The sequence below is a fragment of the Capricornis sumatraensis genome, chromosome 1 (genome assembly GCF_032405125.1).
Source record: "Capricornis sumatraensis isolate serow.1 chromosome 1, serow.2, whole genome shotgun sequence".
Lineage (NCBI taxonomy): Eukaryota > Metazoa > Chordata > Mammalia > Artiodactyla > Bovidae > Capricornis > Capricornis sumatraensis.
In genome coordinates this window covers 189,163,441-189,191,023 of record NC_091069.1, presented here as the reverse complement: position 1 = coordinate 189,191,023, position 27,583 = coordinate 189,163,441, and the positions used below count along the sequence as shown (strand labels likewise).

Here is a 27,583-nt window from a genome sequence, read left to right as displayed (position 1 = left end):
CAGTATGCACTCAATAAATGCTTGCTCAAAGTATGAATGAATCAAAGAATCGCGGAACACAGACGCGGAGACAGGTCGGCCTGGGAGTTCCAAAGTTCGGGAGGGGACAAGAGGCGGGCAGTGGCTGTCACATGATAAGGCGGGGCAAATCCCATGTGCTCCGCGGCGCCGGGCGCTGCTCCGCCCTCTGCGCCGGTCACGTGGGGCTGCCGGCTGCGCCTGCGGAGAAGCGGTGGCCGCCGAGCGGGATCCGTGCGGGGAGCCGGAAATGGTTGTGGACTACGTCTGTGCGGCTGCGTGGGGCTCGGCCGCGCGGACTGAAGGAGACTGAAGGTAAAGCCGCCATGTCCGGGCCCGACCCGGCCCCCCCATCCCCTCCCCCCGCATCCGCCGCCATCCGGGCCGGGATCGGCTACCCTGCGCCGCCGCCCCAGCGCCCTGGCCCCGCGGCCCAAGCCCGGGCCCCGGCCCGCCAGGGCCCGATCCCCGGCCCACGTGTGCCCGGCCTGGCTCGGCCTGGCTGCTGGGTGGGGGTGGGGGAGCGCGGGGCCGGAATATGCGGTCCCCGCAGGCCGGGAGGGCGCCGGGTTTCCCGGCCGCTAAGTGCCACCTCGGCCCGACCCGAGGAGGCCTCGCGGGCGCAGGCACCGCGGCTCCCGGCCCGCCGCCCCCTCCCCCCTTTGCGGCCCGGCCGCCGGGAAGTGACACGTTGTTCTTTGGCACTGGCCGGCGCTGCGCAGGGAGGGCGCAGGGGAGGGAGGCGGCGGCGGCGGGCAGGGAGGAGCCCCCGGCCCCGCCCGCCCTCCGGGCCGACCCTCACTTGTTTCAGACCGGCTCTTCTTCGGCCGCCGCCCGCCTGGCCTTTTACGGCCCGACTGCCGCCTTTCCTGGCCTCCACTGCCGGGCGGCGGCAGGCCTCGCCTCTGGCCCCGCGTGGGTGCCTCCGCTGCTACCCACGGCAGGCGTGCCTCGTGTGCCCCTGGGCCAGGCCCCGAACCCGGTGTCCCCGGGTGGGGGGTGGGGACACCACGGCCGAAGCTGCTAGCTCCGTTTGTGATCCGGGAGCCTGGTGCCAGCGAGACCTGGAATTTCCGGTCTGGTTGGTCTTGGGCCCCGCGGAGCCAGGTTGATACCCCTCACCTCCCAACCCCAGGCCCTCGGATGCCCAGAACCTGTAGGCCGCACCGTGGATTTGTTCATAACCGAGGGGGTGAGTGAAGGGCTGTTTCAGCAGATCGGGGGGTGGTTGGAGGTGGTGAGGGTTTGACAGAGTGTTGGTGGGGACATAAGCTGGGTCTTTAATGTTCCTTTACCCCCTTGGCGCCTCCCGGGCTCATTGTGGGACCCAGCCCTTGCTTCAACCCCTCCCCCACTCCATTTGCCTTAAGTTTGTGTCCCTTTCCTTTTCTGAGCCTCACTCTTTCCCAACAGGTGCTGGGGGGACCCTGATGTGGCACCAAATGAAATGAACAAAGCTCCACAGCCCACAGGCCCCCCACCTGCCCCATCCCCTGGACTCCCACAGGTAATTAGGGAGGAATTAACAGGGACTGGGGTGGGGGTTGGGGAGACCAGGCAGCCGGGTCAGGAACAGGTTCCAACCTCTGGATTTTCCCACCCCCTTCTGTGTCAGGGCAAAGTGCAGCTTCCTGCTGCCAAATTGAGACAGGGCCCCCAGGCTGTTCCCAGGGGCTGTCTTGGGGAGGGTATATGTGGACTGTTGAGGCTCTTGCCACGGATCTGCTCCCCTTCATCAGCTTGAGTTTCTGCACCACCTGGGTTTCCCCTCTTGCTGAAATCTGGTCTCCCCCCTTCAGCCAGCGTTTCCCCCGGGGCAGACAGCACCGGTGGTGTTCAGTACGCCTCAAGCGACACAAATGAACACGCCTTCTCAGCCCCGCCAGGTGAGGGGCTGTGGGGAGGGGAGTAGGGGGCCTGGGTGGGAGCCATGTAAAGCTTAGGCCAGTTTGGGCCTAGGATGGAAACTCTGGAGGCCCTGTACCTGCCCCAGTTTCCTGACAGTTGCTATGTGTTCTTTCATGCGGCTCTGCACTTTGCACTGTTGATTACTCACGGTGGCTGGCCCCTCGGAGAGTATGTTGTTGGTGGGGATGGCATTGCTAGGGGATCTGGTGCCTTGAGAACTGGGGGCAGCGCTTTGGGCCCTGCTGCCAACTCCTGCTTTCCTATTTCCTCCTTTTACTAGGAGGTCGCCATTGCTCCGTTCCTCATCCCTTCTTTCTCTTTGGACTGTGGGAAGAGAAACATTCCAGCTGGTTCTTACCTTTCTCTATTCCTAAATTCTTCCTCACTAAATGGGAGCGGATTCTTGTCCTGCCTCCTCATTTTTTTCCCCCTCATCACCTTGGGGATAATTCTCTTCTTTCCTGTCCCCATGTGCTCTCAGGGAGGATTCAGGTCTCTGCAGGTAATACCCCTTTGCTAATCCTGGACTCTCTCCTGGTCTCACCCTTACCCTCCTCCCTAGTCAGGGGCTAGACGCAGGGACTGGGGTTCCTCAGGGTGGGGACTTGTTGGTTGTCCAGGTCCTCAGTCTGAGGCCGACCAGTGCATGTTAGGGGCTAAATCTTGCATAGCGCGTATCTGGGAACTGGGAAAGTTGCATGTTAGCAGTTAGCTCCTCAGGACGTTAGGATGGTGCAGTGCATGCTGGGGAGTATGCTGCTGAAAAAGGCTTCACTTAGGCATGATGCATCTGGGTGTTAGGAAGCCTCTGCTGAAGGATAGCGTGGAGGAGGTGACATGAGTATGCATGGCAGGGAGGGAGTAAATATACCGAGTGCAAAGTGTGTACCTGAGTTTGGAGGGCACACGTGAGTTCAAGAGGCCACTTAACCATCAGTTGGTCAAGTGAGTCTTGGCAGTGTTGGTCCCATGTTCCAAAGCCCCTGGTACTTCTCTCCAGACTAGAGACATAGTGGAATGGCCATTTTGCTGTCCACTTCCTCCCCTGCCCAGTGCCAACTGCCTTCCTCCCTCCTGACAGCACTTCTACCCTAGCCGGGCCCAGCCCCCGAGCAGTGCAGCCTCCCGAGTGCAGAGTGCAGCCCCTGCCCGCCCTGGCCCAGCTGCCCATGTCTACCCTGCTGGATCCCAAGTAATGATGATCCCTTCCCAGATCTCCTACCCAGCCTCCCAGGGGGCCTACTACATCCCTGGACAGGTGAGGCTGGAGGCTTGGGTACTGAAGCCACACAACCTTGTCCCCGCTCCCCCACCTCCCCCAGCCCGGATCCTCCAGTCCCATCTCTCCTCTAGAGGTGGGACTTTCTTCTGGTCATTGCCCAGAGTTGGCTTGTCCTGTCTTGCCCTGCATTCTCTTTGTAGTCTGATGTGGTATTCATAGCTCCCTCAACTCCTTCTCTCCCCTCCTTATCCCCCATCCCCTCCATCAGGGCCGTTCCACATATGTTGTCCCGACACAGCAGTATCCTGTGCAGCCGGGAGCCCCAAGCTTCTACCCAGGTGCAAGCCCTACAGAGTTTGGGACCTACGGTAAGCGGGGTGTGAAGTCGGAGAGTGAGTCCCAGGGAGCATTTAAACTTGCCTAATTTCTAGGACCCTTCCCAGGCCTGTCTCTTGCTCTAAAAATGATAGTGGTAGTCAGGATTGGTGCTTAATATGTAACTGGTATTGGGGGGTGGTGGGGAGAGGATTTTACACTATTGTTGAGAGTTGTAGAGTCCTCCCCACATCAAGGAATACAGTTCAGGTGCTAGTTTGAGGACCTGTCAGTAAATAGTCCCTGACACTTGTTCCATGGTTGGGGGGAGCCTGTGTAACATGGATTTGGGAGGTTTCTGTAGCTGTTTTTCATTTATATTCTAGGAAAGGATTAGTCTGTTCTTTATGGCAGTGGTTTCCAAAATTTTTTGACCATCAGGAAAAATTTTGAGTATGTACTTCTAATACGTGTATGTTTTTGTTTGTTATACGTATGCATAATTTAAACAAATAGCAATGTTGCTTGTCAAAAACAAGTGGAGGTTATGGATGATATTAAAGAATGTATCCCATTTTGGAGACCATTGCTTTAAGGAATTTTCCTCATCCTGGGCCTGGTTCATAATGTTACTTCTTGTTTCCTTGCCCCTTAGCAGAGGGCTGGAGACTGGAATTGGACTCAGGTTGAATGGAACAGGGTTGGCAAATCTGTTTTTATCATTCCCAGCTAAAGACCTGATTCTGTTTCAGGTTAAGTAGTTGCTGCTCTCTAAGAGTATATGTGTGTGTTTGCTGGGGGTGGGATGCATCCATGTTACCTTACGGGGTAGAAGAGGAACAGACATAGTAGCTGGTGTGTGGTGGGGAAGGAGTGCCTGCCTACAAGGGGTGTGTGTGTCAGTGTTAGGAATTCTTGTAAACGCAGTTCAGACTGGTTCCCCAGCTTTGACAGACACCTAATTCCCTTGGGGAGGAGGAGGGTGGGGCAGGGTAAGGGGCCGGCTATGGGTGATGAGAGGTTCTCCGGGGGCTGGGAGGCATTTGTGCTCAAGCAGGCATTTGTATGTGGTTGGGCCCTGACCCTGCCACTATTTTTCCTTTCCTTGTCCCCCCCTCCCCCAAGCTGGCGCTTACTACCCAGCGCAGGGAGTGCAGCAGTTTCCCACTGGTGTGGCTCCCCCACCTGTTCTGATGAACCAGCCACCCCAGATTGCTCCCAAGAGGGAGCGGAAGACGGTGAGTAGCAGCAAGGGGTTGTAGGACATCTGGGAAAGCAAGGATCAAGGTCAGGCACTTTGTGGGTCAGGGAGCAGGAAGTTGAGGGAGATCTTCACCTGAGAGTAGGCAGAGAATGGGGATGTGTGAAATGCTCAGGTTGTTCTTAAGGTACTACGATTTCAGTATGGAAGAAGCTCACTAGAAGATTGAAGTGTCTGGTAGGGAAATTCTTGAGAGACCTGGGTTCTCTGTCCATAATATCTAAGTTTGGTTTTGGGTTTCTGGTGGCTTGCCTTGAAAATGGTTTGTTTTCTGTGTCCCCACCCCCCAGTCCTGGAAGCTCTTGAGGCCTCCGCCCCTGCTCAGTCCTCAAGCCCTGGGCGTGGTGCCCAGAATAGGGTGCCAGGGCTGGGGAAGCCGCTGAGTCACCCTGGCTCCACCCACTGGATCTGGGCCCTGCCCCCAGAGATCAGGCAGACTAGCCACAAGTGAGCCGGATGGGTGCTAGATGGGGGTCCTGGGCCCCCAGGCATGCAGCCACTTCTTGGGGACTGGTGGGGCAGGGATAAGGGAGGGAGGGGCATTGTGATGTACGTGTCTGCTCTGTGAGGTCAAGAGTGTCTTAGGGGTGGGGACCAGGGCAGAGACTACAAGAGCTGCCGGATGGGTTGACAGTAGAACTCACAGGGTTTCTGGCACCCACCCACCTGCTTCCCAGTAGGGGGTGGGGGGGTTGGCTTGGAGTCTCAGGAACGGGGCAGGGTGGAGAGGTGGGCTGCTCCTGTTTCCCACTTATCCCGTAGCTTTTTTTCCCCAGATACGAATTCGAGACCCAAACCAAGGAGGGAAGGATATCACGGAGGAGATCATGTCTGGGGCCCGCACTGCCTCCACACCCACCCCTCCCCAGGTACTGTCTGTCCTTTGAGTGACGCCCTGACTGGGATGGCTGTTCTTCCCTGGATTCCCAGGTCCCTTGATCTTTTTCTTCAAATAAGGGACTTATTTCACTGCTTTCCTGGATTTCTAGGCAGCTAAAGTAGAAATGGCTGTAGCAGGGTTGTGGGACTCTTCAGGGCAAACTTGGTAACCCTTTGTGTTCTGCAGACGGGAGGCGGTCTGGAGCCTCAGGCTAATGGGGAGACACCCCAGGTTGCTGTCGTTGTCCGGCCAGGTAAGTAAGCAGGTGGGGCCTGGCTCTTATGGGGAGAAGGAGTGTTGAAAATGCCAAGAAAGTAGAGTGACTTGAACTGGGTGTCAGAGAAGAATGACTTAGGTCTCAAGTATAGTAGTATTTAAGGGCAGATTGGATTTTGAGTGGGAATGAAAAAGACCTAGGGGGAGAAGACTGGTATGTGTAGGAGGGGCTATTAGGTTGGGAATGCTTGGCTGGGAGGAGGAACAACAATCACAGGGAAGGGCTTGCCTCTGATTACCTGTTCTTCCTATGGTGCAGATGACCGGTCGCAGGGAGCAATCAGTGGGGAGCGGCCAGGGCTGCCTGGCCCGGAGCACAGCCCTTCAGAATCCCAGCCTTCGTCACCTTCTCCGACCCCATCACCACCCCCAGTCTTGGAACCGGGGTCTGAGCCTAATCTCGCAGTCCTCTCTGTTCCTGGGGACACAATGACAACAGGGATGATACAGACCTCTGTAGAAGAATCAACCCCCACGCCCCCTGAAAGTGGGGAGCCATGTTGCCTCTCTCCAGAACCCACTCCCCTCGCTGAACCCATATTGGAAGTAGAAGTGACGCTGAGCAAACCAGTTCCAGAATCTGAGTTCTCTTCCAGTCCTCTCCAGGTTCCCAGCCCCTTGGCATCTCACAAGGTGGAAATTCTTCCTGAGCCTAATGGCACAGTCCCATCTGAGAATTTGGAACCAGAGGTGGAGTCAAGCCCAGAACTTGCCCCTCTCCCTCCTCCAGCTCGTCCCTCCGAATCCCCCATGCCTATTGCTCCAACTGCCCAACCTGAGGAGCTACTCAACGGAGCCCCTTCACCACCACCTGTGGACTTAAGCCCAGTCAGTGAACCAGAGGAACAGGCCAAGGAGGCTACAGTGTCAGTGACTCCCCCGACTGTCCTTTCTGCTACCCCAGCTGTGCCTCCTCCAGTGGCTTCCCCTGCTCAGGAGGAGGACGTGGAGGAGGAGGAAGAAGAGGAAGAGGAAGGAGAAGCTGAGGGTGAGAAGGGAGGAGAGGAACCTCTCCCCCCTGAGAGCACCCCTGTCCCAGCCCAGCTATCCCAGAATTTGGAGGTGGCAGTAGCCACCCAAGGTAAGGTGCTACTGGATGGTGGAGGTAGGGCAGCCTGGGTGTGGTTTTTTCCTTTGTTGATGGGTGAGCTCTTGGGCCATTGTGTCTGGGTCATAGAAGCCCTGCAGTGGAACTCTCAAGGGCTAGATTGAGGAATTAGAAGTTGAGAGAGGATGTGACAAAAAAAGGGAATATTGTACAGTGACTTCTTTTTATTTTTCCCAGAGGTTGGGGTACTCCTTAAGTTATTCTCACTCCTCCCCCCCAAATAGTGGCAGTGTCTGTGCCAAAGAGGAGACGGAAAATTAAGGAGCTCAATAAGAAGGAAGCTGTAGGAGACCTTCTAGATGCCTTCAAGGAGGTAAGGGAGCAGAACGTGGAAGGAGCAGGGCAGAGTGTGGGTGTGGAACAGTGGAGACAGTGCAACCAAAACAGAATGTGCAATGGTTCCAGGCGAACCCAGGGGCACCAGAGGCGGAAAACCAGCCTCCTGTAGGCAGCAATCCCAGCCCAGAGCCTGAGGGCAGCAGTGTGGCCCTGCGGTCTGAGGAAGGAGAGGAGACCTGGGAGTCAAAGGAGGACAAGATTCAAAATGCAGAGAACATCCAGCCGGGGGAACAGAAGTATGAATATAAGTCAGGTATGTGGAAAGAAGGGGCGAGAGGGTTGAATATGCTTGTCAGGACCCAGGAGAGAGCAGTATGATTGCTTCATCCTGTCTTCCTTGTAGATCAGTGGAAGCCTCTAAACCTTGAGGAGAAAAAGCGTTATGACCGAGAGTTCCTGCTTGGCTTTCAGTTCATCTTTGCCAGTATGCAGAAGCCTGAGGGATTGCCCCACATCAGTGATGTGGTGTTGGATAAGGTTGGTAGGCCTGAGGGAGAGTTTATGCTGGTTGGCTGACTGAGGAGGAGCCAGAGGTCCTGAAAGAGTGGTCAGTAGCTAGCCCTGTCTTGTTTCTGATACCTTTTCTGTCTTTTTCACAGGCCAATAAAACACCATTGCGACCGCTGGACCCCTCTAGACTTCAGGGCATAAATTGTGGCCCAGACTTCACTCCATCCTTTGCCAACCTTGGCCGACCAGCCCTTAGCAACCGTGGGCCCCCGAGGGGTGGGCCAGGTGGGGAGCTGCCCCGAGGGCCGGTGAGTGGGACTGGCAAGGGATGCGCTGGGGGTGTTGGCCCCTGTAGCTCATTGAGGGGTGGGGAGAAGTCTGCCCTGGAGATGTAGGCGATGGTGGTCGTTGTGCTGACTGGTTCCCTGTCTTTTGTCCCCGCTCCTTGCTTAGCAGGCTGGCCTGGGACCCCGGCGATCTCAGCAGGGCCCCCGAAAGGAGCCACGCAAGATCATTGCCACAGTGTCAATGACCGAAGATATAAAGCTAAACAAGGCAGAAAAGGCCTGGAAACCCAGTAGCAAGCGGACAGCGGCTGATAAGGACCGAGGAGAAGAGGATGCTGATGGCAGCAAAACCCAGGTACCTGCAAGTTGTGCCTTGGTCTCCCGTGACCAATGCCTCTGGCCATTCTCATCACTAGCACCTATCCGAGTCCCCGTGGCCCTCTTCCCCACTCCCTGCAGCCCCTGAACACATCACTGGATTCTATGTCTTCTCTGTTCCCTCTCTTCTCCAGGACCTGTTCCGCAGGGTGCGCTCCATCTTGAATAAGCTGACACCCCAGATGTTCCAGCAGCTGATGAAGCAAGTGACGCAGCTAGCCATTGATACCGAGGAACGTCTCAAAGGGGTCATTGACCTCATCTTCGAGAAGGCCATTTCAGAACCCAACTTCTCCGTGGCCTATGCCAACATGTGCCGCTGCCTCATGGCGGTTAGTTTCCACCATTCTCTAAGCTTTGTGGTCTAGTTCTTCTCGTCCTAAGCCTCCGAGTCCAGCTTCTTGGTTCTCCTCCATCCTATGCTGGTGGTGGCAGCCGGAAGGAGGCAGAGCCGGGCCAGAGGTCTTCAGGGGTCACGTAGTTGAAGACTTTTGGAGGGTTTTCCTTGCCCTGCTCTCGACTGGTCTGAATGTGACGTTCTCTTTGACATACAGCTGAAAGTGCCCACTACAGAAAAGCCAACAGTGACTGTGAACTTCCGAAAACTGTTGTTAAATCGATGTCAGAAGGAGTTTGAAAAAGACAAAGATGATGATGAGGTTTTTGAGAAGAAGCAAAAAGAGATGGATGAAGCTGCTACGGTGAGAGAAATTCCACTCCCAGTTCCACTGCTTCACCCAGTTGCTCCTCAGCTGCAGAAGTGGGAGTGGGGATAGTGGTGTCTGGGGGGTTCTCTGCCTTAGAATGTGAATGCTTGTTGCTAGGTTTAGGAATCCAGGTAGTAGAGGGAAGGTTTTAACTGAGTGGCTGGTGTCTTTTTGATGTGACCGCTGTCCTATGACTGACAGGCAGAGGAACGGGGGCGCCTGAAAGAAGAGCTGGAAGAGGCTCGAGACATAGCCCGGCGGCGCTCGTTAGGCAATATCAAGTTTATCGGGGAGTTGTTCAAACTGAAGATGTTAACAGAGGCAATCATGCATGACTGTGTGGTTAAACTACTTAAGAACCATGATGAAGAGTCCCTTGAATGCCTTTGTCGTCTGCTCACCACCATTGGCAAAGACCTGGACTTTGAGAAGGCCAAGGTAGGGGTCCTGGGGTACGGGCGAGGCAGGCTGAAGCATGTGGGGTCTGCTGCACACTGACCAGAACCCTTCTCGGCTGTTGTGTCGGCATGGCACTGTGTGCCCCTGAGCTGCAGTGGTAGGGCTGAAAGCCTGAGGAGCGGCGGGGTCTGTAGCTGCAGGTGACCTTGATCCCTTTGCTTCTTGCTAGCCCCGGATGGATCAGTATTTCAACCAGATGGAAAAAATCATTAAGGAAAAGAAGACTTCATCCCGGATCCGCTTTATGCTGCAGGACGTGCTGGATCTGCGAAAGGTGTGTGTTCCCTCTTTTCCACTGTCAGTCTGCTGCCTCTGACCCCACAGCCCCCACTTCCTGACACTGGTCTGGTCTTCTCTGATGTAATTACCCTGTGACTGGCTTGTCCCACAGAGCAACTGGGTGCCACGCCGAGGGGACCAGGGTCCCAAGACAATTGACCAAATCCACAAGGAAGCTGAGATGGAGGAGCATCGGGAGCACATAAAAGTGCAGCAGCTAATGGCCAAGGGCAGCGACAAGCGTCGAGGTGGCCCTCCAGGCCCACCCATCAGTGAGTTTGAGGCGGGGACTGAGGGGGGACAGTGTGAGGGGTTATGCTTTCCACTGATGACTTCTTATTAGTGCCACGTGTCTGGGCCACTGAGACCCCGTGATGGAACTGAGGATCTGAGGAAGGGAGGCTGGTGGCAGCTTCCCGGAACAGAGTTGCTGGGACTTACTTATCATTCCAGTGTGCTTTCCTTGCTGTTCCAGGCCGTGGCCTTCCACTTGTGGATGATGGTGGCTGGAACACAGTACCCATCAGCAAGGGCAGCCGCCCTATTGACACTTCTCGACTCACCAAGATCACGAAGGTAGGGGTGTATATGTTGGAAGGGATGATGGTTAGTGATGGGAGAATAAAAGAGTGGTCAGATGGGCCTTAAGCATAGGCTTGGATCTTAGTCCCCTTGCTTCCTGAAGTTGGGAAGGTGACAACTTGAGTCTTCCCCCTTAGACCAATTAGTTAGATTACTGGGCAGGACTGCCATCTCTAGGGAGTGAGTTCACATTGGTCTGAACCAGTGATCATGTGTACCCTGACATGTGTACCAAATCCAACCATTCTGTACTTCTATATACCCACAAGCTACAAGTGAGAGTTTTCTACATTTTTTTAATGGTTGGAGGAAAAAAGTGATACTTTGTGACAATAATTTTTATAAAATGTAAATTTCAGTGTCTATAAGGTTCTGGCACAGAGCCACAGTCCTGCCTTGTGAGTGCTGTGTGTGACTGCCCCTGTGCTACAGTGGCAGAGTCAGCTAGTTGAAACTGTATGGTCTGTAAAGCCTGAAATATTTACTGGTCTAGGGTGTTTGTGGCTCTGTGTGGTAGGGGCTGGCTGGGGGCTTTGACTGGATCAGACCCGTGACTCTCCACTCGCTTTCCTTCCTCAGCCTGGCTCCATTGATTCTAATAACCAGCTGTTTGCACCTGGAGGCCGATTGAGCTGGGGCAAGGGTAGCAGTGGAGGCTCAGGAGCCAAGCCCTCCGATGCAGGTATGGAGGCCACCGTCACTGTGGTTTTTCAGCCCTCTTGAGGGCAGAGCCTTGTCTGTATGGGAGGCTTTCACTGCATAGTGGTTAGATCATAGAGGTGGTGCGTACTCGGGACTGGGGACTGAACTACCTTAGTGCCAGAACTAGGACCAGGTGTCTTTAATCTGAGTTTTCTGCTTCCCCAGCATCAGAAGCTGCTCGTCCAGCTACTAGTACCTTGAATCGCTTCTCAGCCCTTCAACAAGCAGTGCCAACAGAAAGCACAGATAACAGACGAGTGGTGCAGAGGTGAGGTTTCCTTGGTGTCTCTGTTCATCACACTGAGAGTGCTCACTGGGTTTTGGCTGCTAACACAGGAATTCTTAACACCTGTAATGCTCAGAGCTCCTAACTGAGTTGGGGTGTATTCCTGCTGCCAGGAACAAGGCCAGACAGTTGCTCAGCGTGTTTGATAGTCAAAACTGGAGTGCACCTGGGCAGTACAGGTGAGAGACGATGTGCCTGTCTTCTAGGAGTAGCTTGAGCCGGGAACGAGGTGAGAAAGCTGGGGACCGGGGAGACCGCCTAGAGCGGAGTGAACGGGGAGGTGACCGTGGTGACCGGCTTGATCGCGCCCGGACACCCGCCACCAAGCGGAGCTTCAGCAAGGAAGTGGAGGAACGGAGTAGAGAGCGGCCCTCTCAGCCTGATGGACTGCGCAAGGCAGCTAGCCTCACGGAGGATCGGGACCGCGGGCGGGAAGCTGGTAAGGGGCCAGGGGAGGGGAAGAGAAGAGTGTGGGCTGGTTTGGGACCAACCAGTCCGCAGACCGTGTCTTTAGGGCTTCAGACGCTGTTTGCTAGGAAGACTGGAACTGATGAATCTGTGATATGTTTTTCTCTGCTCAGTGAAGCGAGAAGCTGCCCTCCCCCCGGTGAGTCCCCCGAAGGCTGCGCTCTCTGAAGAGGAGCTGGAGAAGAAATCCAGGGCCATCATTGAGGAGTACCTCCATCTCAATGACATGAAGGTAAGCTGTGAGAGTGGTCTGAGTGAGGGATGACAGGGTGGATGGGAAGGGGCATGTGCTGACAGGCAGGGGTGGAGGGTCTGAGCCACACAGTGACTGGCCTCCCTTCTGTGCTCTGCGCCCCCACAGGAGGCAGTGCAGTGCGTGCAGGAGCTGGCCTCGCCCTCCCTGCTCTTTATCTTTGTACGGCATGGCATCGAGTCCACGCTGGAGCGCAGCGCCATCGCGCGGGAGCACATGGGCCGGCTGCTGCACCAGCTGCTCTGTGCCGGGCACCTCTCCACTGCTCAGTACTACCAAGGGTATGACTGGCCTCTGCAGGCCTCCCGTTCTTACCTTCTCATATCTTTCTTTCCTTCGTAGGACCTGTGAACCTTGAATAAGAGTGTAGGCTCCTCAGCCATTCTGGTCAACATAAGTTTTGGCCTGGTTGGGGGTGAGCTGTCTAAGAAGAAGGTGGCTTAAGTGTGAGATAGGGCTTCCCTGAATCCACCTGCAATGCAGGAGACCCCAGTTCGATTCCTGGGTCAGGAAGATCTGCTAGAGAAAGGGATAGGCTACCCACTCCAGTATTCTTGGGTTTACCTTGTGGCTCAACTGGTAAAGAATCTGCTTGCAAAGCGGGAGACCTGGGTTCAGTCTCTGGGTTAGGAAAATCCCCTGGAGAAGGGAAAGGCTACTCACTCTAGGATTCTGGCCTGGAGAATTCCATGGACCTTATAGTCTGTGGGGTCACAAAGAGTCAGACACACCTGAGTGACTTTCACTTAGTGTGAGATAATTGCCCCGTGTTTAGGAAATGTTCCTGAGGAGGGTCCTGCAGTTGATGCCTTTAGTCATGCCTTTGTTGCCTCAAAAGGAGGGCAACAAAGGAGTGCAGGCTTGTCTTAGAAGGTCCTGACTTTGAATTCCCTATGCAGGCTATATGAAATTCTAGAGTTGGCTGAAGACATGGAAATTGACATCCCTCATGTGTGGCTCTACCTAGCAGAATTGATAACGCCCATTCTGCAGGAAGGTGGGGTGCCAATGGGGGAGCTGTTCAGGTAAGTCCCCTCTGGTGGAATTGAGGGGAGGTAAAAATAAGAAGGAGAGAGAAAGGAGGTGTGGTGGGTCAGAGCCCTGGATTTAGGAACTGATGGGCTAGTATGTTGAGAGTGTGGGGGAGGCTAATTTAACAACAGAATGTTTATCTTATAGGGAAATAACGAAACCTCTGAGACCCCTGGGCAAGGCTGCTTCCCTGTTGCTGGAGATCCTGGGGCTCCTGTGCAAAAGCATGGTGAGTGAGCCTTTCAGAGGTGGTTTGTTTAGGACGTCTCTTCCCACCATGTGGTTTGGGGTGCTGGTAGTGACCCTGAAGCCTCATGGTCCTTTGGCAGGATGGTGGTGCTGGGTTGGTACCTGGGAGGGAAAATGGTGAGGCTGGCACTCTTGCTCAGACCAGTTCCTATAGTAGGTTCTGGCCAAGGCTGGAGGAGAATGAGAATCTAAGGCCCTCTGGAGAAGGAAATGGCCATCCACTCCAGTATTCTTGCCTGGAAAATCCCATGGACGGAGGAGCCTGGCAGCTACAGTATGGGGTGGCAAAGAGTTGGACAGAACTCAGCAACTGAGCACAAGGTCCTAGGCCTTTGATTGATGAGTTAATTCATTCAGCTAGCCTCTTTTAGAACATTGACCACATACTGGGCAAAGTACTGTGAAACTGCAAAGGGGTGTCTGTTTGATGATGTTCACGACAAAAACTGCTTTATTAACGTTAACTGACTAGCAAATACAAAGGTGAAATGACTGGAAGGGCAAGTTGACTGTGGTATTTAGTGGTGGTGAGATGTCAGGAAGTACAGTTTTAAGAGAGTTCAGCTCTGGAACACGGAGGAGTGTCTTTGAATCAGAGAGGAATTGTCCTTTCATGTTCTTTTAGGTAAGAATGTATGCCAGGTAGTTTCTAAGAAGTAAAGAGTAATAATTCAAAAGAAAAACATATTGATCTAGTAGTATTTCATTGACTCCAAGGTGCCATGGATTTTGTGACATTTATGCACTGCTAAGAAAGAATAAACTTATTTTAAAAATGTGGTATGTCAGCTGTGAGACAGCTCGATTTTAATGGTGTTAAGATGGACATTTTTAAAGTCCATGAAGTACTTTTGTCAAGAGTGGATGACATCATCCTGATTATGTTGTTGTAAAACTGCGATGGCTTCAGAATCTGTTGCCCTTTAGAGAAAATGAACTCGAAACACTGCCATTTTCTGATTTGCGTTGGGGTTACATCTGCTTCTAAATTTTTCTGGACTTGGGAGGTGAATACTTGTTAGAAGTTGTTCTCTCCCATAAGCATTTGTTACTTGGAATAATGAAAAACTAAACTGTTTTAGAAAGAGAAATGTAGATGAGTTTGGAAGGCTTGGATGAGGCGTTTTGATTTGGTTGTTTACCTTTTGTGGTCCAGTAATTCTCTGAGAGTCCTGTGACCTAGCTGACATTTTCCGAGAGGCTCTCAGGCCATCTTCTGAGTCTCATAGCGCTGTGGTAGGTAACTTCTCGTGACTGGATGGTTATTTGACTGATGTCTTTGGTCGGTACTAGACTGTGGCCACGGGCGCACTGTTCCCATGCAGTATCTTAACATCCTGAGCTGCTTGCAGGTGTCTGGTGAGATTACAGTATGCATTTGTTAGATGATATTTGTGAAGCTGTTAGATTCTTGGAGAGAACGAGAGCTGTCTACTGAGTTGGTCTAATGTTTTCCAGGGTCCTAAAAGGGTGGGGACGCTGTGGCGAGAGGCTGGACTCAGCTGGAAGGAATTTCTGCCTGAAGGCCAGGATGTCAGTGCCTTTGTCACTGCGCAGGTTTGTGACCGGACTTGGGTGGACTTTAGCACTTGGGGCCGGCCAGTCCTCTTCTCTTCTGTTACCTCGTGTGATGCGTTTACCTCCCGAACATGGGCCTTTCTGCTTGCAGAAGGTGGAGTACACCCTGGGAGAGGAGTCAGACGCACCGGGCCAGAGGTTGCTCTCCTTCGAGGAGCTGCGCAGGCAGCTGGAGAAGCTGCTGCAGGAGGGCAGCAGTAACCAGCGGGTGTTTGACTGGATAGAGGTATGTTTCTCCTTGAGACTGGTGTGGAGAGAGAGAAGGTGGTGCTTGGTGGGGGCAACAAGAAGGGAGCCTTCCAGGCATAATTTAGAACTTTTGAGCCATTTGTTTCTCTTTCTCCTGCTCAGGCCAACCTGAACGAGCAGCAGGTGACATCCAACACATTAGTTCGAGCCCTCATGACAACTGTCTGCTATTCTGCAATTATCTGTAAGAGGAGCCAGGGAGTTGGTGGGGCAAGGGTGGGTGGTTTTGGTCTTTACCTCTAGTTCTGAACCAGGCTGAGGGTGCATTATTCTACTTACCCCTGTCTTTCTCCCTATAGTTGAGTCTTCTCTCCGAGTGGATGTTGCAGTGCTGAAAGCACGAGCGAAACTGCTACAGAAATACCTATGTGACGAACAGAAGGAGCTGCAGGCGCTCTATGCCCTCCAGGCCCTTGTAGTGACCTTAGACCAGCCCCCTAGTAAGAGCCAGGCCACGGGGATGGTGAGGGTGGGTGGGCTGGAGGAACTACCAGACTGTAGGGGGCAATGGTGGAAAGGGTCTCAACTGAAGAAAAGTGAGTGGTCCCTGGAGAGCAAAATATTCTCATGGTTGAGTCCTTTTCTCTCCAACACTGTTTCCTTACTGACAAGTGGAAGGAGTTAGACTTGGCCTTGAAGGTTAATTGACTGCCTATTTTGTGCTTCCCCAATGGCTCAGTAGGTGAAGAATTTGCCTAGCAATGCAGGAGACATGGGTTCAATCCCTGGGTGGGGAAGATCCCCTGGAGGAGGAAATGGCAACCACTCCAATATTCTTGCTGGGATAATCCAACGGCTAGGAGAGTCTGGAGGGCTACAGAGTGTGGTGTCACAAAGAGACACGACTGAGTGACTAAGGTTGTACTCCTGCCACACACTGTGTACCAGGGCATTGGAGTTGGGGTATTAGCAGTGATTAAGTCAAACATAGTTCCCACATGATCATGGAGTTGGGTAAGTGTTGGAAGATGGGTCCTGCAGGATACTCTGGGAGAATTTACCTAGTCAGAGGAAATGAGTGGGAATTGACTCATGGGGACTTAAATGACAAAGGGGAAAGGGGAGACTTATATGTATATGAACTGTATATGTAAAGGGAGGCCTTGAGGTTGAAAACATGATACAAGGTTAAAAAGGAAGGCCAGTGTGGAAGAGCACAGCAGCCAGTTGTATGTGAGGCAAGTGCGTTGGAGAGATGGATGTGGCCAGGTCATGTAGGGCTCTATAAACCATGGGATGAGTTTGGGACTTTAGCCTAAGGACAGGAAAGTTGGCCTTTGTGGAATTTTAAGCAAGGATTTTAAAAATTCTTTTTTAGTGTTTAGATCATCCTGGCCATTAGTGGGAAGAGTGATTTGGAGTGGGGTGAATGTGGCTAGATCGGCCGATCGGGGCATGTTGGTAGTGGCTCAGCCTCTCTGGTGGAAATGGGGATGGGAGAGGGGTGGGCAGATTCAAGACACACCAGCCTGGGGATAGGGTGATAGATTGGAAGTCATATGACTCCCAGGATGGTTTTAACAGATGAGATGATAGTAGGGACCACTGGATCAAGTTGAGTTTGGTCATACTGAGTTTGTGGTCCTGGTGGGGATGATCAGAGATGTCAGTCAGGTAGGTAGTAGGTCAGGGTATCTGATTTGGAGAGGAAGAGGTCAGGGCTGAAGGCCCATTTCTTGAGGCACAGGGCATATTAGGAGAGGGAAATGGTCTATAATGCTAGATGCTGCTTGAACAGATCTGAAAATTAGGGCCTCTGGTATGTGAAAACATGGAGGCTACCCTGGCAGAAACAGTATTTGGTAAAGCAGGGGGCAGGATCTGGATTGGAAAGGACAGGGTAATACTCCCCTGAATCAGGAAGTAAACAGCAAGTGCAGACAGATTTTTTAAAAATACTTTTATTGTTTGATTTGGCTGAGCCAAGTCTTAGTTGTAGCTTGTGGGATCTAGTTCCCTGGCCAAGGATTGAACCCAGGCCGATTGCATTGGGAGCATGGCAGTCTTAGCCTTCGGACCACCAGGGACGTCCCTAGAAGAAATGTTTGAATTCAGCTAATCCCTTGTCAAAAGACTAATCTTTTGTTTGTCTGTGAAGAGATAGTAGGTGTTAAAAGGAGGCTTTTAGTGTTTAGGTGGGAGAAGCTTGGGCTTATAAATATGGGGCAGAGTGATGGATCCATTGATTGTGTAGAGTCACTGGGATACGTATGCATGGGGTTTGGAAAACAAGTTTGGGATAAGTGATCAGTTGCTGCCATTGCTGAGGGATAGAGGTTGGAGGCTGTCTGTCCATAGCCTCGGTTGTGGCTTTGAGGGTGTGTGCCTGAGGAACATCTGGCTTGCAGTTTCTCTTAGATGGTCAGTCAGTGTTTCACGAGGCCTGGACTCTAGATTCTATGCTGTATTCAAAAGAAATGTAATCAACTTCTCAACCTCCTTTTGCTTTTAAGAATGTACTGTTTTCTTTGGAAAGACAGGCAGTGCATGTGGGGAATGGAATAGAGTATGTTCTGGGTTGTGACAAGTGCTTTGGAAGGCTGACTGAAAGCTCCGGGCGAGGGAGAAGCAGAGCAGAGAGGGTGCTTGAATTGAGCCTAAAGGAATTCACTAGGAAGGTGATAAAAGGTGACAAGAGAAACAATGTTCCTGGCAAAGGATACGTCACACCTCAGAGTGTCAAGGCCAGAGAGGGGGTGGATATATGTTCAGGAGATGTGTGGAAAGTAAGAGAAAATTAGGGTCAAGTTTGTCAGAATTTGTAAAATGGGGCCAGAGGTGGGGTTAGTGAATGTTCCAGGCTATACCCTTGACTTTTGTGGGAGATATGTCTCAGCCTTTTGTGCTGCCTCAAATTCAGGAGTACCAATTCTGCAGGGAGAAGCTTGAAGCTGCTGAGGTGAGGCTGGGCAGGTTTGTACCTTTTGGCCAAGTGACTCATTCTTGCGAACCAGTGTGTTAGATCATGAGATTAGCATGGTGTCAGAGACCTAGTCACTCTGGAATGGCCAGACACACAAATGTCAGCATGTCAGGGCCTTGTTTCAACAGTGGCGCTTAGGGGTGGGATTCCTGGATGGTGGGATGGGGTGCTTATGGACAGCATGCCTCTTTAACTGCTGTTCTACCTGCTTGCAGACCTGCTTGGGATGTTCTTCGACGCGCTGTATGACGAGGACGTGGTGAAGGAGGACGCCTTCTACAGCTGGGAGAGTAGCAAGGACCCTGCTGAGCAGCAGGGCAAGGGCGTAGCCCTAAAATCTGTCACGACTTTTTTCAAGTGGCTTCGTGAGGCGGAGGAGGAGGAGTCTGACCACAACTGAGGGTGGGTGGGGCCGGGGGCTTGGAGCCCCATGGACACTCGGATGGCCAAGCCAGCCGCCTGGACTGCGAGGGGGGTGCGGCAGCAGCGGCGGCGGTGGCAGTGGGTGCCTGTAGTGCGATGTTGTCTGAGCTAATAAAGTGGCTGAAGAGGCAGGATGGCTTGGGGCTGCCTGGGGCCCCCCCTCCAGATGCTGCCAGGTGTCCCTTTCCTCCCCCCCGGGGCACAGAGATATATTATATATAAAGTCTTGAAATTTGGTGTGTCTTGGGGGGGGCACCACCGCCTGCCCCTGGGGTCCTTTTTTTATTTTCTGAAAATCACTCTTGGGACTGCCGTCCTCGCTGCTGGGGGCATATGCCCCAGCCCCTGCACCACCCCTGCTGCCTGGGCAGGGGGAAGGGGGGGCACGGTGCCTGTAATTATTAAACATGAATTCAATTACGCTCACTGCCTCTCTGCTTTATGGCCTGCTCCCTCTGGAGAAGGAGTCTGGATAGGTGGGCAGCCTCCTTTCCAGAGCTGGCACTGTAGCACACTTTTCCCTCTAACTGGGCACCCCTCTTTCCTCTTCCCCTGTCCACGATCTGGAGGGTTAGGGAGTCTGGCTTGGATGGTTGGCCCTCAAAAATGGACATTGTGGGGCTCCCTGTAGGTTAGGAGGGGAGAAAGGGGGCATAGCTATGGGGTACTTAATAGGACACACTTGCTGGTCTTGATCTATGACAATGTGCTGTAAGACCCCTGTATGTGAAGACCCGGGTTTCAGGCTGTTTTGAAGTTAGCAGTTGCTACGGCTTTGAGGTCTCATCTGTGACATGAGAGCCCAGGATACAAAGAATGTCTTCTGCCCCTATGCAGTATGAGTAGCAGCCCGGGCCCAATGAGTGAGTGTGACCCGTCCCGCCAGTCCTCACCCTCGGTGCCTTGGGTCTGGGAGCACAAGAAGAATCTTCCGACTCGGCCCCAGGCCGCCTCTACGTGGCTGTGACGTCGGCTTCGCCCCGCCCGCCTTGGGTGGTGACGCGGTGGCCACGCCCCCGCGCTTACGTCACCAGCCCGGTTCTCTCTCCCGGGAGCGTTGGCGGACGCGCGGCTCCCACCCCCCTCCCTTCTCAACGGGCTCTCCCCTCCCCGGTGGCGGCCGCGGCCCGACCCTCTGCAGGGCGATGGCCCGGACCCCGAGCGCGGGCTAGCGTGGCTGGGTGCCCGGTCATGGGCTGTATCGGCTCCCGGAGCCCGGCGAGTCAGGGTAAGAGGCGGAGACCGGGCCCAGGTTGGGGAATCGGGCTGAGGCTACCCGGTGCGCGGGCCGCCGCGGGCGGGTGGGGACCTTGAGGAGGGGGCCGGTGTTGGGAGAGGGAGGAGCCTGCACTGGGGAGGCGGGCCCGGCAAGAGGAAGGAGCGGGCCGAGCCGGGAGGGGGGTTAACCGACTCAGGCTCGCTCCTAAGGCCTGCTACTGCCTCTGGGCTCTGCAGGGTGGACTCGTGGTCTTTCCGCTTGCATCCCCAGCGCTGAGGGTGGCAGGAGGCGCACAGCCTAGAGAAGGGCTGCTCAACCCTCTCCAGCCCGTGGCGACTGACCTTGCATGCCCACTCACAGTCACCTCCCCCTCTGCCTACACCTCTCCTCTCACTGTCCTGGGAGTGGCTCTATGTTGGGAACCTGTCTTCTAGTTGTGTCCCAGCCCCCTTCAGGAGGTAGCCTGCAGACGCTGGCCAAGCATCCTACCATGGAGTTTCTGACCAAACTTATTACCCCCTTCAGAGGCCGCAGGTTGATGAAGGGGACTGCAGCCCCATTTGGGGGCACCTGTGAGCACGTGATCACCTCTCATCTGTAAAAAACTGTTTTAGTCCCCTGACCCCACTCCCAACAAAAACAGAACTCACTCTGCCCTGTGGAGGGAAACAGGAGCCCAGAGGGGGGCTGCCAGGGCATCCTTTCCACAACTGCTGACCACTGCCTGGGCCTTGGTTCCTATAGGTCGTGGTGCACACTGGGGCCTGGCCTTAGTTTAGTGTCTGAGGTAGGCCAGCCTACTTTACTCCCTTGTCATGGATTTCCCCAGGCCTAAAGCCAGGCAGTAACTTGTGCCGTGTGTAGGGCTGGGTTTGAAATGAGTCCTGGGCTTTTAGGGCAGGCGGTCAGGCACAGAGGCCTTAGTGCGGGTGTTACTTGAGGTTCTTTGGGACTGAGACTCTAGCTGAGACATGTATTTGACTGGGGTTCCCATGAGGAATTCTAGGATTTGTAGTCTTAAATTAATCTCATGACTTTTGAAGCTGAGAAGCAGCAGGCTGCTCTGATCCCTCTGGCCCTGCTAAGGCTTGGCGTTCAGGTAGTCATTCCCTCCTGTAGTCAGGAGAGTTTGGCTGACCCCATGACTGGCCTAGAGAGCCCTGATTAGGTACCAGCTGGGGGCCAGGGCTGGCCTGTAACCTTGTGTCTTCCTTCCGGTTGGTAGCGTTTCTGGGGACCACCAGTTGGCTGAGGCTCAGGGACAGAGACGGCTGCTCCAGCTAAAGGTCAGTTGTGATGTACAATTGCCTGTTGGCACTGTCTAGGGGATGGGCCTCAGCTCCTGAGCTCCAGAGAGCTCAGCTGGGCCCAGGCACTCCCACCTCCTCAAAGCCATGAGGCAGAAGTGTTCTCCTTCTGTGACTAGGCACAGGTTCCAAGTGGGGAGGGGACTGGCTCAGCATCCGGAGCCAAAATAGGAATAGAACTGGGAGCTGAGCCTGGAGCGGTTCTGGGCTTTTGGTTCTCCGCATCAACACAGCCAGCATGCCTATGATTTCTGTGCTGGGCAAAATGTTTCTGTGGCAGCGTGAAGGGCCCGGAGGACGATGGACTTGTCAGACAAGTCGAAGAGGTGAGGCCAGGGACATAGATGTGATTTGGGAGGTGATGGGAAGCTGAGGAGTAGGATGCTCAGGCGGCAAGAGGAAAATTACTCTGGGTAGCTATTGGGAACCAGGCTGAGATAGGAACGGACAGGCTGGGGCCAGACAGGGCATCAGGAAAAAGCCTTAGGGGACTGGGACAAAAGTCAGAAGAAGATCAATCACAGGTTTGTCAGAAAAGAAGAGTAAAGAGCTGCGCATAAGCTGAGGCTAGCCAAAGGAAAGAACCATGGCAAGCTTGTAAAGGGTCCAAGTTGGTGGTGGGGAGAGGGGGTGATGTTGGTGGAAGAATGTGGTGTGTTTTCCAAGAGGAATGGGTAGGTTGAGAAACCTGAGAAGGTTCGGAATTTATCAAAGTTTAGGTTTCATACCTACCTAGGGTTTTGATGGCAGAATATATCTTGAGGAAGATGGTGGGGAGTGTCTGCCACAAAATGGCCCCGGAGGCCTGAAGGTCAGGGCTGTGAGGATGGGGGCTTTCAGGCTTGTGGAGAGCACCAGGTGGATGCTTAGGTTCTAGGGACTGGGGGATGGGGTATGGAGGGCAACACCGGATGAAAGTGAGGATCTTGGCAGAAGTAGGAGCCCAGCTGAAAGCCTTTCCCCGACCCCTCAGTGGCCTCGGACCCCGCGTGGGCTGTGGAGTGGATCGAACTTCCTCGAGGCCTCTCTCTGTCTTCCTTGGGATCTGCTCGGACTCTCCGAGGCTGGAGCCGGTCCTCCCGCCCTTCCTCAGTGGACAGCCAGGACTTGCCAGAGGTGCTGGGCCCCTGGTGTTGGTAGGGGGAAGGGGGGCCCCCTGCATCCACGCGAAGGGTATCTGTGTGCCCCACCCCCGCTTCGCCAGCCAGCCTTGCTTCTGGCTCCCTTTTCCTGCAAGCGGAGGCGCTATCCGGCCGCCGGGGCCACAAGGCCGCCCCCGCGCGCCGGTCTGCTCTGCTCGGCGCTGTGCCAGAGGGCGGGCTTGCTTGCGCCTTGGGCCCTGACGTCAGCGCATCCCGGGCCGTATCCCGGGAGACCCTGTTGCATGGTGATGGGTTGCCAGGGAGACATACACCTTTTTCTCTGGGCCTGGGCTGCAGCTGCGCGAGCGCAGGCAAGGATGGCGATGGCTGGGGGGAGTGATGGGAGGGCGGGAGAACGAACCAGGGAACACCCACCAGGTGCTCCGCCCCCCAGGCTGGGCCTGAAGCTGCCGGCACCACCCTGGGGGCCCTGTCAGCCAGGTATTGAAGGGACGGGGTGGGCTTGAGGTCAAGGGGGCAGGTGGAGTCCCTCTTCTGAGGGGTGGGAACGTGTTGGAGGAGAGGTCAACAGTACCGGGGATGGGGCGTGTGCCTCTGACTTCATTCATTGAGGGAGACGTTTCCCAGGGTTGCCAAGGAGCACTGAGCTAGGTGTAGGGTGGAGGTAGGAACCCAGGTGAATCAGACTGAGGCTTTGCCACCCCAAAATCCCTCAGGAAAGATGCAAGGACATTGCTGAGCTGGGGGTGCAGGCATACAAGAGAAGACAGAGAAACTGTGGACTGAAAACATAATTTGAAAGTGGTGGCACTTGAGAATCAGGCCTTAAATGATAGGGATCATTTTGTCAGGCAAGGAGGGCATTCTTAGCCCAGGGGAAAGCTGCTTTCCCTTGCCTGAAGGGAAGGCAGAAAGGTGGGCTTTCACTGGGCAGAGGAAATCACTGGTGGATTCCAAGCAGGCCTGGAAGCAGCCTAGGGCCTCACAGAATGGATTCCTTCAGTGCCTGACCGTGCAGCTTCCACTTCATTGGGCATTGGAAGAACCCAGGAAAGATTTTAAATAGGGATATGTTGTGACCAGTTGCACTCCAGGAAAATTACTTTTTTATTTTTATACTTTGCCTAATTCATTCAGCCTATGTATTTTCAGAGCTGCTCTGTACCAGACCCTGTGTTAAACACAGGGTGGGTGCAGCAGTGACCAAGGGAGACCAGGTTCCTCATAGAGCTGAAAACCAACAAGAAGTAAGGAAACACAGGAGACAGACCATAGGGACATACACAGGGTCTGTTGGTAGAGGATGGCAACTGGCTGTAGACTACAGAGGGACCCTGGACTACTGCTAGGGTGGCCAGGAAGGCTCTCAGAGAGAGTGATATTTCAGCCAAGACCCTGAAGATGAGGAAGAACCAGTCATGGGAAGCGGGGTGGGGAACACTTACATACACAACATTCTGGGCTGAGAAACCAGTGTGGGATTGGAACTTGGGGGACCACCACTTGCGCTAATCTGAGCAGGGGCCACTGAGGGCGTGCCCTTGAGAAAGGGCTGTGGCAGCAGGAGTAGAAAGGATGACAGTAGTATAGAAGGCAGTTTGGAGATGGAGTCGTTAGCTGTGAATAACAGATCTGGGTAAGCAGGCTTAGGGGAGAGCTGATGGTAATGCTGATGGTAACTTTGGAGCCAGGTGGAATGGGAGAATGGTGGGTTGGAGTGAAGTCAGGAAGTCTGGTAGCAGGGCCATATATGAGGAGAAGGTGTTGGGCTTGGTTTTGATCATACTGAGTTTGTGGCCCTTGTAGGCTCGCGAAATGGAGGATCTGAAGACTGAGATGGGCAAGGGGGAGAGGACCTGGAGAAGTCCCACTTGCCATGCATTTGGCCTCCCCTCTTTGCTATTCTCAAAGGCCCCACTCCATTTACTTGTCAACCTGCCTCCCTCCCTGCAAGCCAGGATGTGGTGGGTTAGCTGCAGTTCTACTCCCCTGGACCTGCTCACGTCTATGTTGTTTCCTGGGTGGACACATTTTTCGGATTCTGGCCTCTTTCTGACATATCCCAGTGGCTACTGGGACATCAGAGATGCTCTGGCATGTCTTCCAAGCTCCCATATCTGCTTGATGCCTTGGGTGGAGTATGGGCCTGTGGGGGACACTGCTGTCAGAGGGGTACTCACCCTCTGATGCTGTCACCCAAGGTGAATGTTGGAGATACAATCGCAATGCTGCCCAAGTCCCGGAGAGCCCTAACTATCCAGGAGATTGCTGCGCTGGCCAGATCCTCGCTGCATGGTATGCACCCCCTTTGCCCTTTTGCACATGCCCTTGGGGACTGCGAGCTCTGGCTGGGCTCCCTCTTTCCTCTCTTTCTCAAATGAATCCCAGCTCCCTCCTCCCAGCCAAAGACACTTATTGACTCTTAACTACCATCACCCCTCCCCTCTCTTCCCAGATGCTCCCTGGTCTGTGTCCTTACCAGCTTTCCTCATTCTGCACCCTCTTCCAGGTATTTCCCAGGTGGTGAAGGACCACGTGACAAAGCCCACTGCCATGGCCCAGGGCCGAGTGGCTCATCTCATTGAGTGGAAGGGTTGGAGCAAGCCAAGTGACTCTCCTGCTGCCCTGGAATCAGCCTTTTCCTCCTATTCAGACCTCAGTGAGGGTGAACAGGAGGCTCGCTTTGCAGCAGGTGGGTACTGAAAGGGTTTATCGTAGGGATGCTCATTTTCATCTCCTTGGGCCTGATGTGGGGGTTGGAGTCTTTCTGTACTGCTGTGTCTTCCCTCTCCTGTGTCTAAGCTGAGCCCTCATCTTAGCTCACCTCTGCTAAACAAACTCTGTCCTTCCTGTCAGGAGTGGCTGAGCAATTTGCCATTGCAGAAGCCAAGCTCCGGGCATGGTCTTCGGTGGACGGCGAGGACTCCACTGATGAATCCTATGACGAAGACTTTGCTGGGGGAACTGACTCAGGTGAGGGAGATATCTCATGCTAGTGTTGCCAGCAGAGGTGGAACCCGCCTGACAGGCCTTGTGGTTCAGAGCTCAGCCTTTGTTTTGGAAAGGGAGACCCAAAATGTCCTCAGCCTGCAGAAGGGGAGAAGGGAAGGACAGACTGTCCAGACAGTCCTTGACATTCCAAGGGCAGGACAGCTGGCTACTGCTAGTGAGTGGGCAGTCAGCAGTTGGAAATGGGAGTGGTTCTTTTTCCATAGGTGCTGAGCCTTCTTTGCCTGTCTATGCAGTTGGGCTTCACAGTCCTTCAAGTGAAAGTCTCTCAGTTGTGTCCGACTCTGCGACCCCATGGACTATGCAGTCCATGGAATTCTCCAGGCCAGAATACTAGAATGGGTAGCCTTTCCCTTCTCCAGGGGATCTTCCCATTCCAGGGACTGAACCCAGGTCTCCCACTTTGCAGGCAGATTCTTTACCAGCAGAGCCACCTTCAAACAAATAAACAGACAAAAAGCCCAGAGACCTCACCGATGCATTCTGTGCAGCTGATCTCTGAGGGTCTGCTGTGTCCTGCCTTGCCCTCTCAAGGCAGCCTTCTGGCTGGCTGTAGCAGCTCAGAGGAGCTGCAGTGCAGCAGCACAGCTCCCTGCAGGGCTGGGGCCCCAGGAAAACAGGAAGGCTTGCTGGGCTGGGACACCCCACAGGGCCTCTGGCTCCAGCTCCGGATCCTTGCCCTATCCCTCCAGCCGAGGCCTGCCTGTGGATCTTTCCCTGGGCCCGGGCTTGCAGAGGGGACCCTGCAGGGGCTGTGCAGCTGTGCAAAGGCCCTCCTTTCATCTTCCAGTCTCTAAACCACGTGGCTGACTTTCTCTGTAGCTTCTAGGCTCAAACCTCACAGGCCACCATCCCCCCACCTCTATGCCTTTGAAGATTGCCTCTACCCGGTGGCCCATCCCCTCTGGCTAATTAACAAGTTCTCCAGGGTGGGCAGTACGTTAGAGCAGTTTAGGGATTGCTGCTGTGGTCTTAAGGGGACTGATTAGGATGCCTGAACCACAAGTGCTTTTGTTTGAGTTCCAGGCCTGTTTTGACCCTTGGTATAATGATAACGACCAACATTTATCCAAGGCCACTACTAGCCCCTGTGGAATCTGTGGAAGTTAGAAACAGGGACGCGTTTTTCTGGTGGGGATAGCCTCATGCTAGGGCATGCTGCTTGGCAGGGACTGTGGGCTGAGTTCAGCCTTGGATAGGTGCCCCTTGTGCAGTGAGCCACCTGCCCCATGTACAGTATCCCTGTATTTATTTATTCTCACCAAGTTCCAGAGTCTGTTGTTCTCTCAAAAATCCCATGAAGTTATAACCTCCAGTTCACCGTTAAGGAAACTAAGGCACTGAGAGGTTAAGCAACTTGCTCCAAGTTACTCAGCTCCTGTGAGGCTGGGAGCCGGGAGGATGTGGCTTCTAGGCAGGCCAATTGAAATGGGGCTAGCAGGGCTGTCTTCTTTCTCTCCCCCTGCAGACCTGGCTGGGCAGCTGCCCCTGGGGCCCCACCTCCAGGACCTCTTCACTGGCCACAGATTCTCCCGGCCTGTGCGCCAGGGCTCCGTGGAACCTGAGAGCGACTGCTCGCAGACCGTGTCCCCAGAGACCCTGTGCTCTAGTCTGTGCAGCCTGGAGGACGGGTTGCTGGGCTCCCCAGCCCGCCTGGCTTCCCAGCTGCTGGGCGATGAGCTGCTCCTCGCCAAACTGCCCCCCAGCCGGGAAAGTGCCTTCCGCAGCCTGGGCCCACTGGAGGCCCAGGACTCCCTCTACAACTCGCCCCTCACAGAGTCCTGCCTTTCTCCCGCTGAGGAGGAGCCAGCCCCCTGCAAGGACTGCCAGCCACTCTGCCTGCCACCAGTGAGCAGCTGGGAACGGCAGCGGCAAGCCTCTGACGTAGCTTCTTCTGGGGTGGTGTCCTTAGACGAGGATGAGGTGGAGCCGGAGGAACAGTGACCCAAATCATGCCGCGTGGTGGCATGTGTCCCCTGGCTGCTTCTGGGGACAGAGCCTCCATGCCCCAGCGTGGGCGAGGCTTCCAGCAGAGCTCCAAAGCCTGGAGGGCTCCTGGGAGCACTCACTCCTCCATTGTGTGTTTGCATGAAAGTGTTCAGAGGAGGGAGGGGCCAGGCTGGGGGCGCATGTCCTGCCCCCACTCCTGGGGTTTGCCGGGGGATGCCCGGGGCCCCTGGGGCATGGCTACAGCTGTGGCAGACAATGATGTTCATGTTCTTAAATCAAAAACACCACGTACACATTTCCTCCTCGGGTGATGTGAACCCCTAAGGCGGTGGCTGTGACTGGACTGTAGAGCAGGAGGGAGCC

The 27,583-nt window shown here is 54.4% G+C and overlaps 2 protein-coding genes and 1 non-coding gene across 8 annotated transcripts; all 3 read left to right on the top strand.

The window, feature by feature from the left end:
- The first annotated feature begins 221 nt into the window (after nucleotides 1–221).
- Nucleotides 222–19,030, top strand: EIF4G1 (eukaryotic translation initiation factor 4 gamma 1). Of its 6 annotated transcripts, XM_068973504.1 has the most exons (34): nucleotides 222–333; nucleotides 1,154–1,210; nucleotides 1,432–1,525; nucleotides 1,818–1,904; nucleotides 2,408–2,428; nucleotides 3,008–3,184; nucleotides 3,417–3,516; nucleotides 4,589–4,701; nucleotides 5,501–5,593; nucleotides 5,791–5,857; nucleotides 6,140–6,961; nucleotides 7,213–7,301; nucleotides 7,394–7,580; nucleotides 7,671–7,804; nucleotides 7,927–8,085; nucleotides 8,234–8,419; nucleotides 8,577–8,774; nucleotides 8,997–9,143; nucleotides 9,351–9,587; nucleotides 9,778–9,882; nucleotides 10,000–10,159; nucleotides 10,363–10,463; nucleotides 11,049–11,151; nucleotides 11,337–11,439; nucleotides 11,664–11,896; nucleotides 12,039–12,157; nucleotides 12,287–12,459; nucleotides 13,078–13,203; nucleotides 13,358–13,439; nucleotides 14,918–15,016; nucleotides 15,129–15,263; nucleotides 15,389–15,470; nucleotides 15,586–15,726; nucleotides 18,425–19,030. In XM_068973504.1, the coding sequence occupies exons 3-34, from the start codon at nucleotides 1,466–1,468 to the stop codon at nucleotides 18,607–18,609; spliced, it is 4,824 nt and encodes a 1,607-aa protein (XP_068829605.1). In that variant the 5' UTR covers nucleotides 222–333; nucleotides 1,154–1,210; nucleotides 1,432–1,465; the 3' UTR covers nucleotides 18,610–19,030. The 6 variants fall into 6 exon arrangements, with proteins under 6 accessions (XP_068829605.1, XP_068829604.1, XP_068829602.1 ...); XM_068973503.1 differs by lacking the exon at nucleotides 2,408–2,428; XM_068973501.1 differs by lacking the exon at nucleotides 2,408–2,428 and having other exon boundaries at nucleotides 8,231–8,419.
- LOC138093994 (small nucleolar RNA SNORD66) lies at nucleotides 10,208–10,283 on the top strand. Its single transcript, XR_011146186.1, has one exon. It is a non-coding gene; the product is annotated as a small nucleolar RNA SNORD66 (small nucleolar RNA).
- A 2,366-nt stretch (nucleotides 19,031–21,396) lies between the features above and the next one.
- On the top strand, nucleotides 21,397–27,214 carry FAM131A (family with sequence similarity 131 member A). The gene is made up of 6 exons (XM_068984591.1): nucleotides 21,397–21,484; nucleotides 22,132–22,274; nucleotides 24,463–24,556; nucleotides 24,771–24,953; nucleotides 25,118–25,234; nucleotides 26,739–27,214. The coding sequence occupies exons 1-6, from the start codon at nucleotides 21,397–21,399 to the stop codon at nucleotides 27,212–27,214; spliced, it is 1,101 nt and encodes a 366-aa protein (XP_068840692.1).
- Nucleotides 27,215–27,583: the final 369 nt, after the last annotated feature.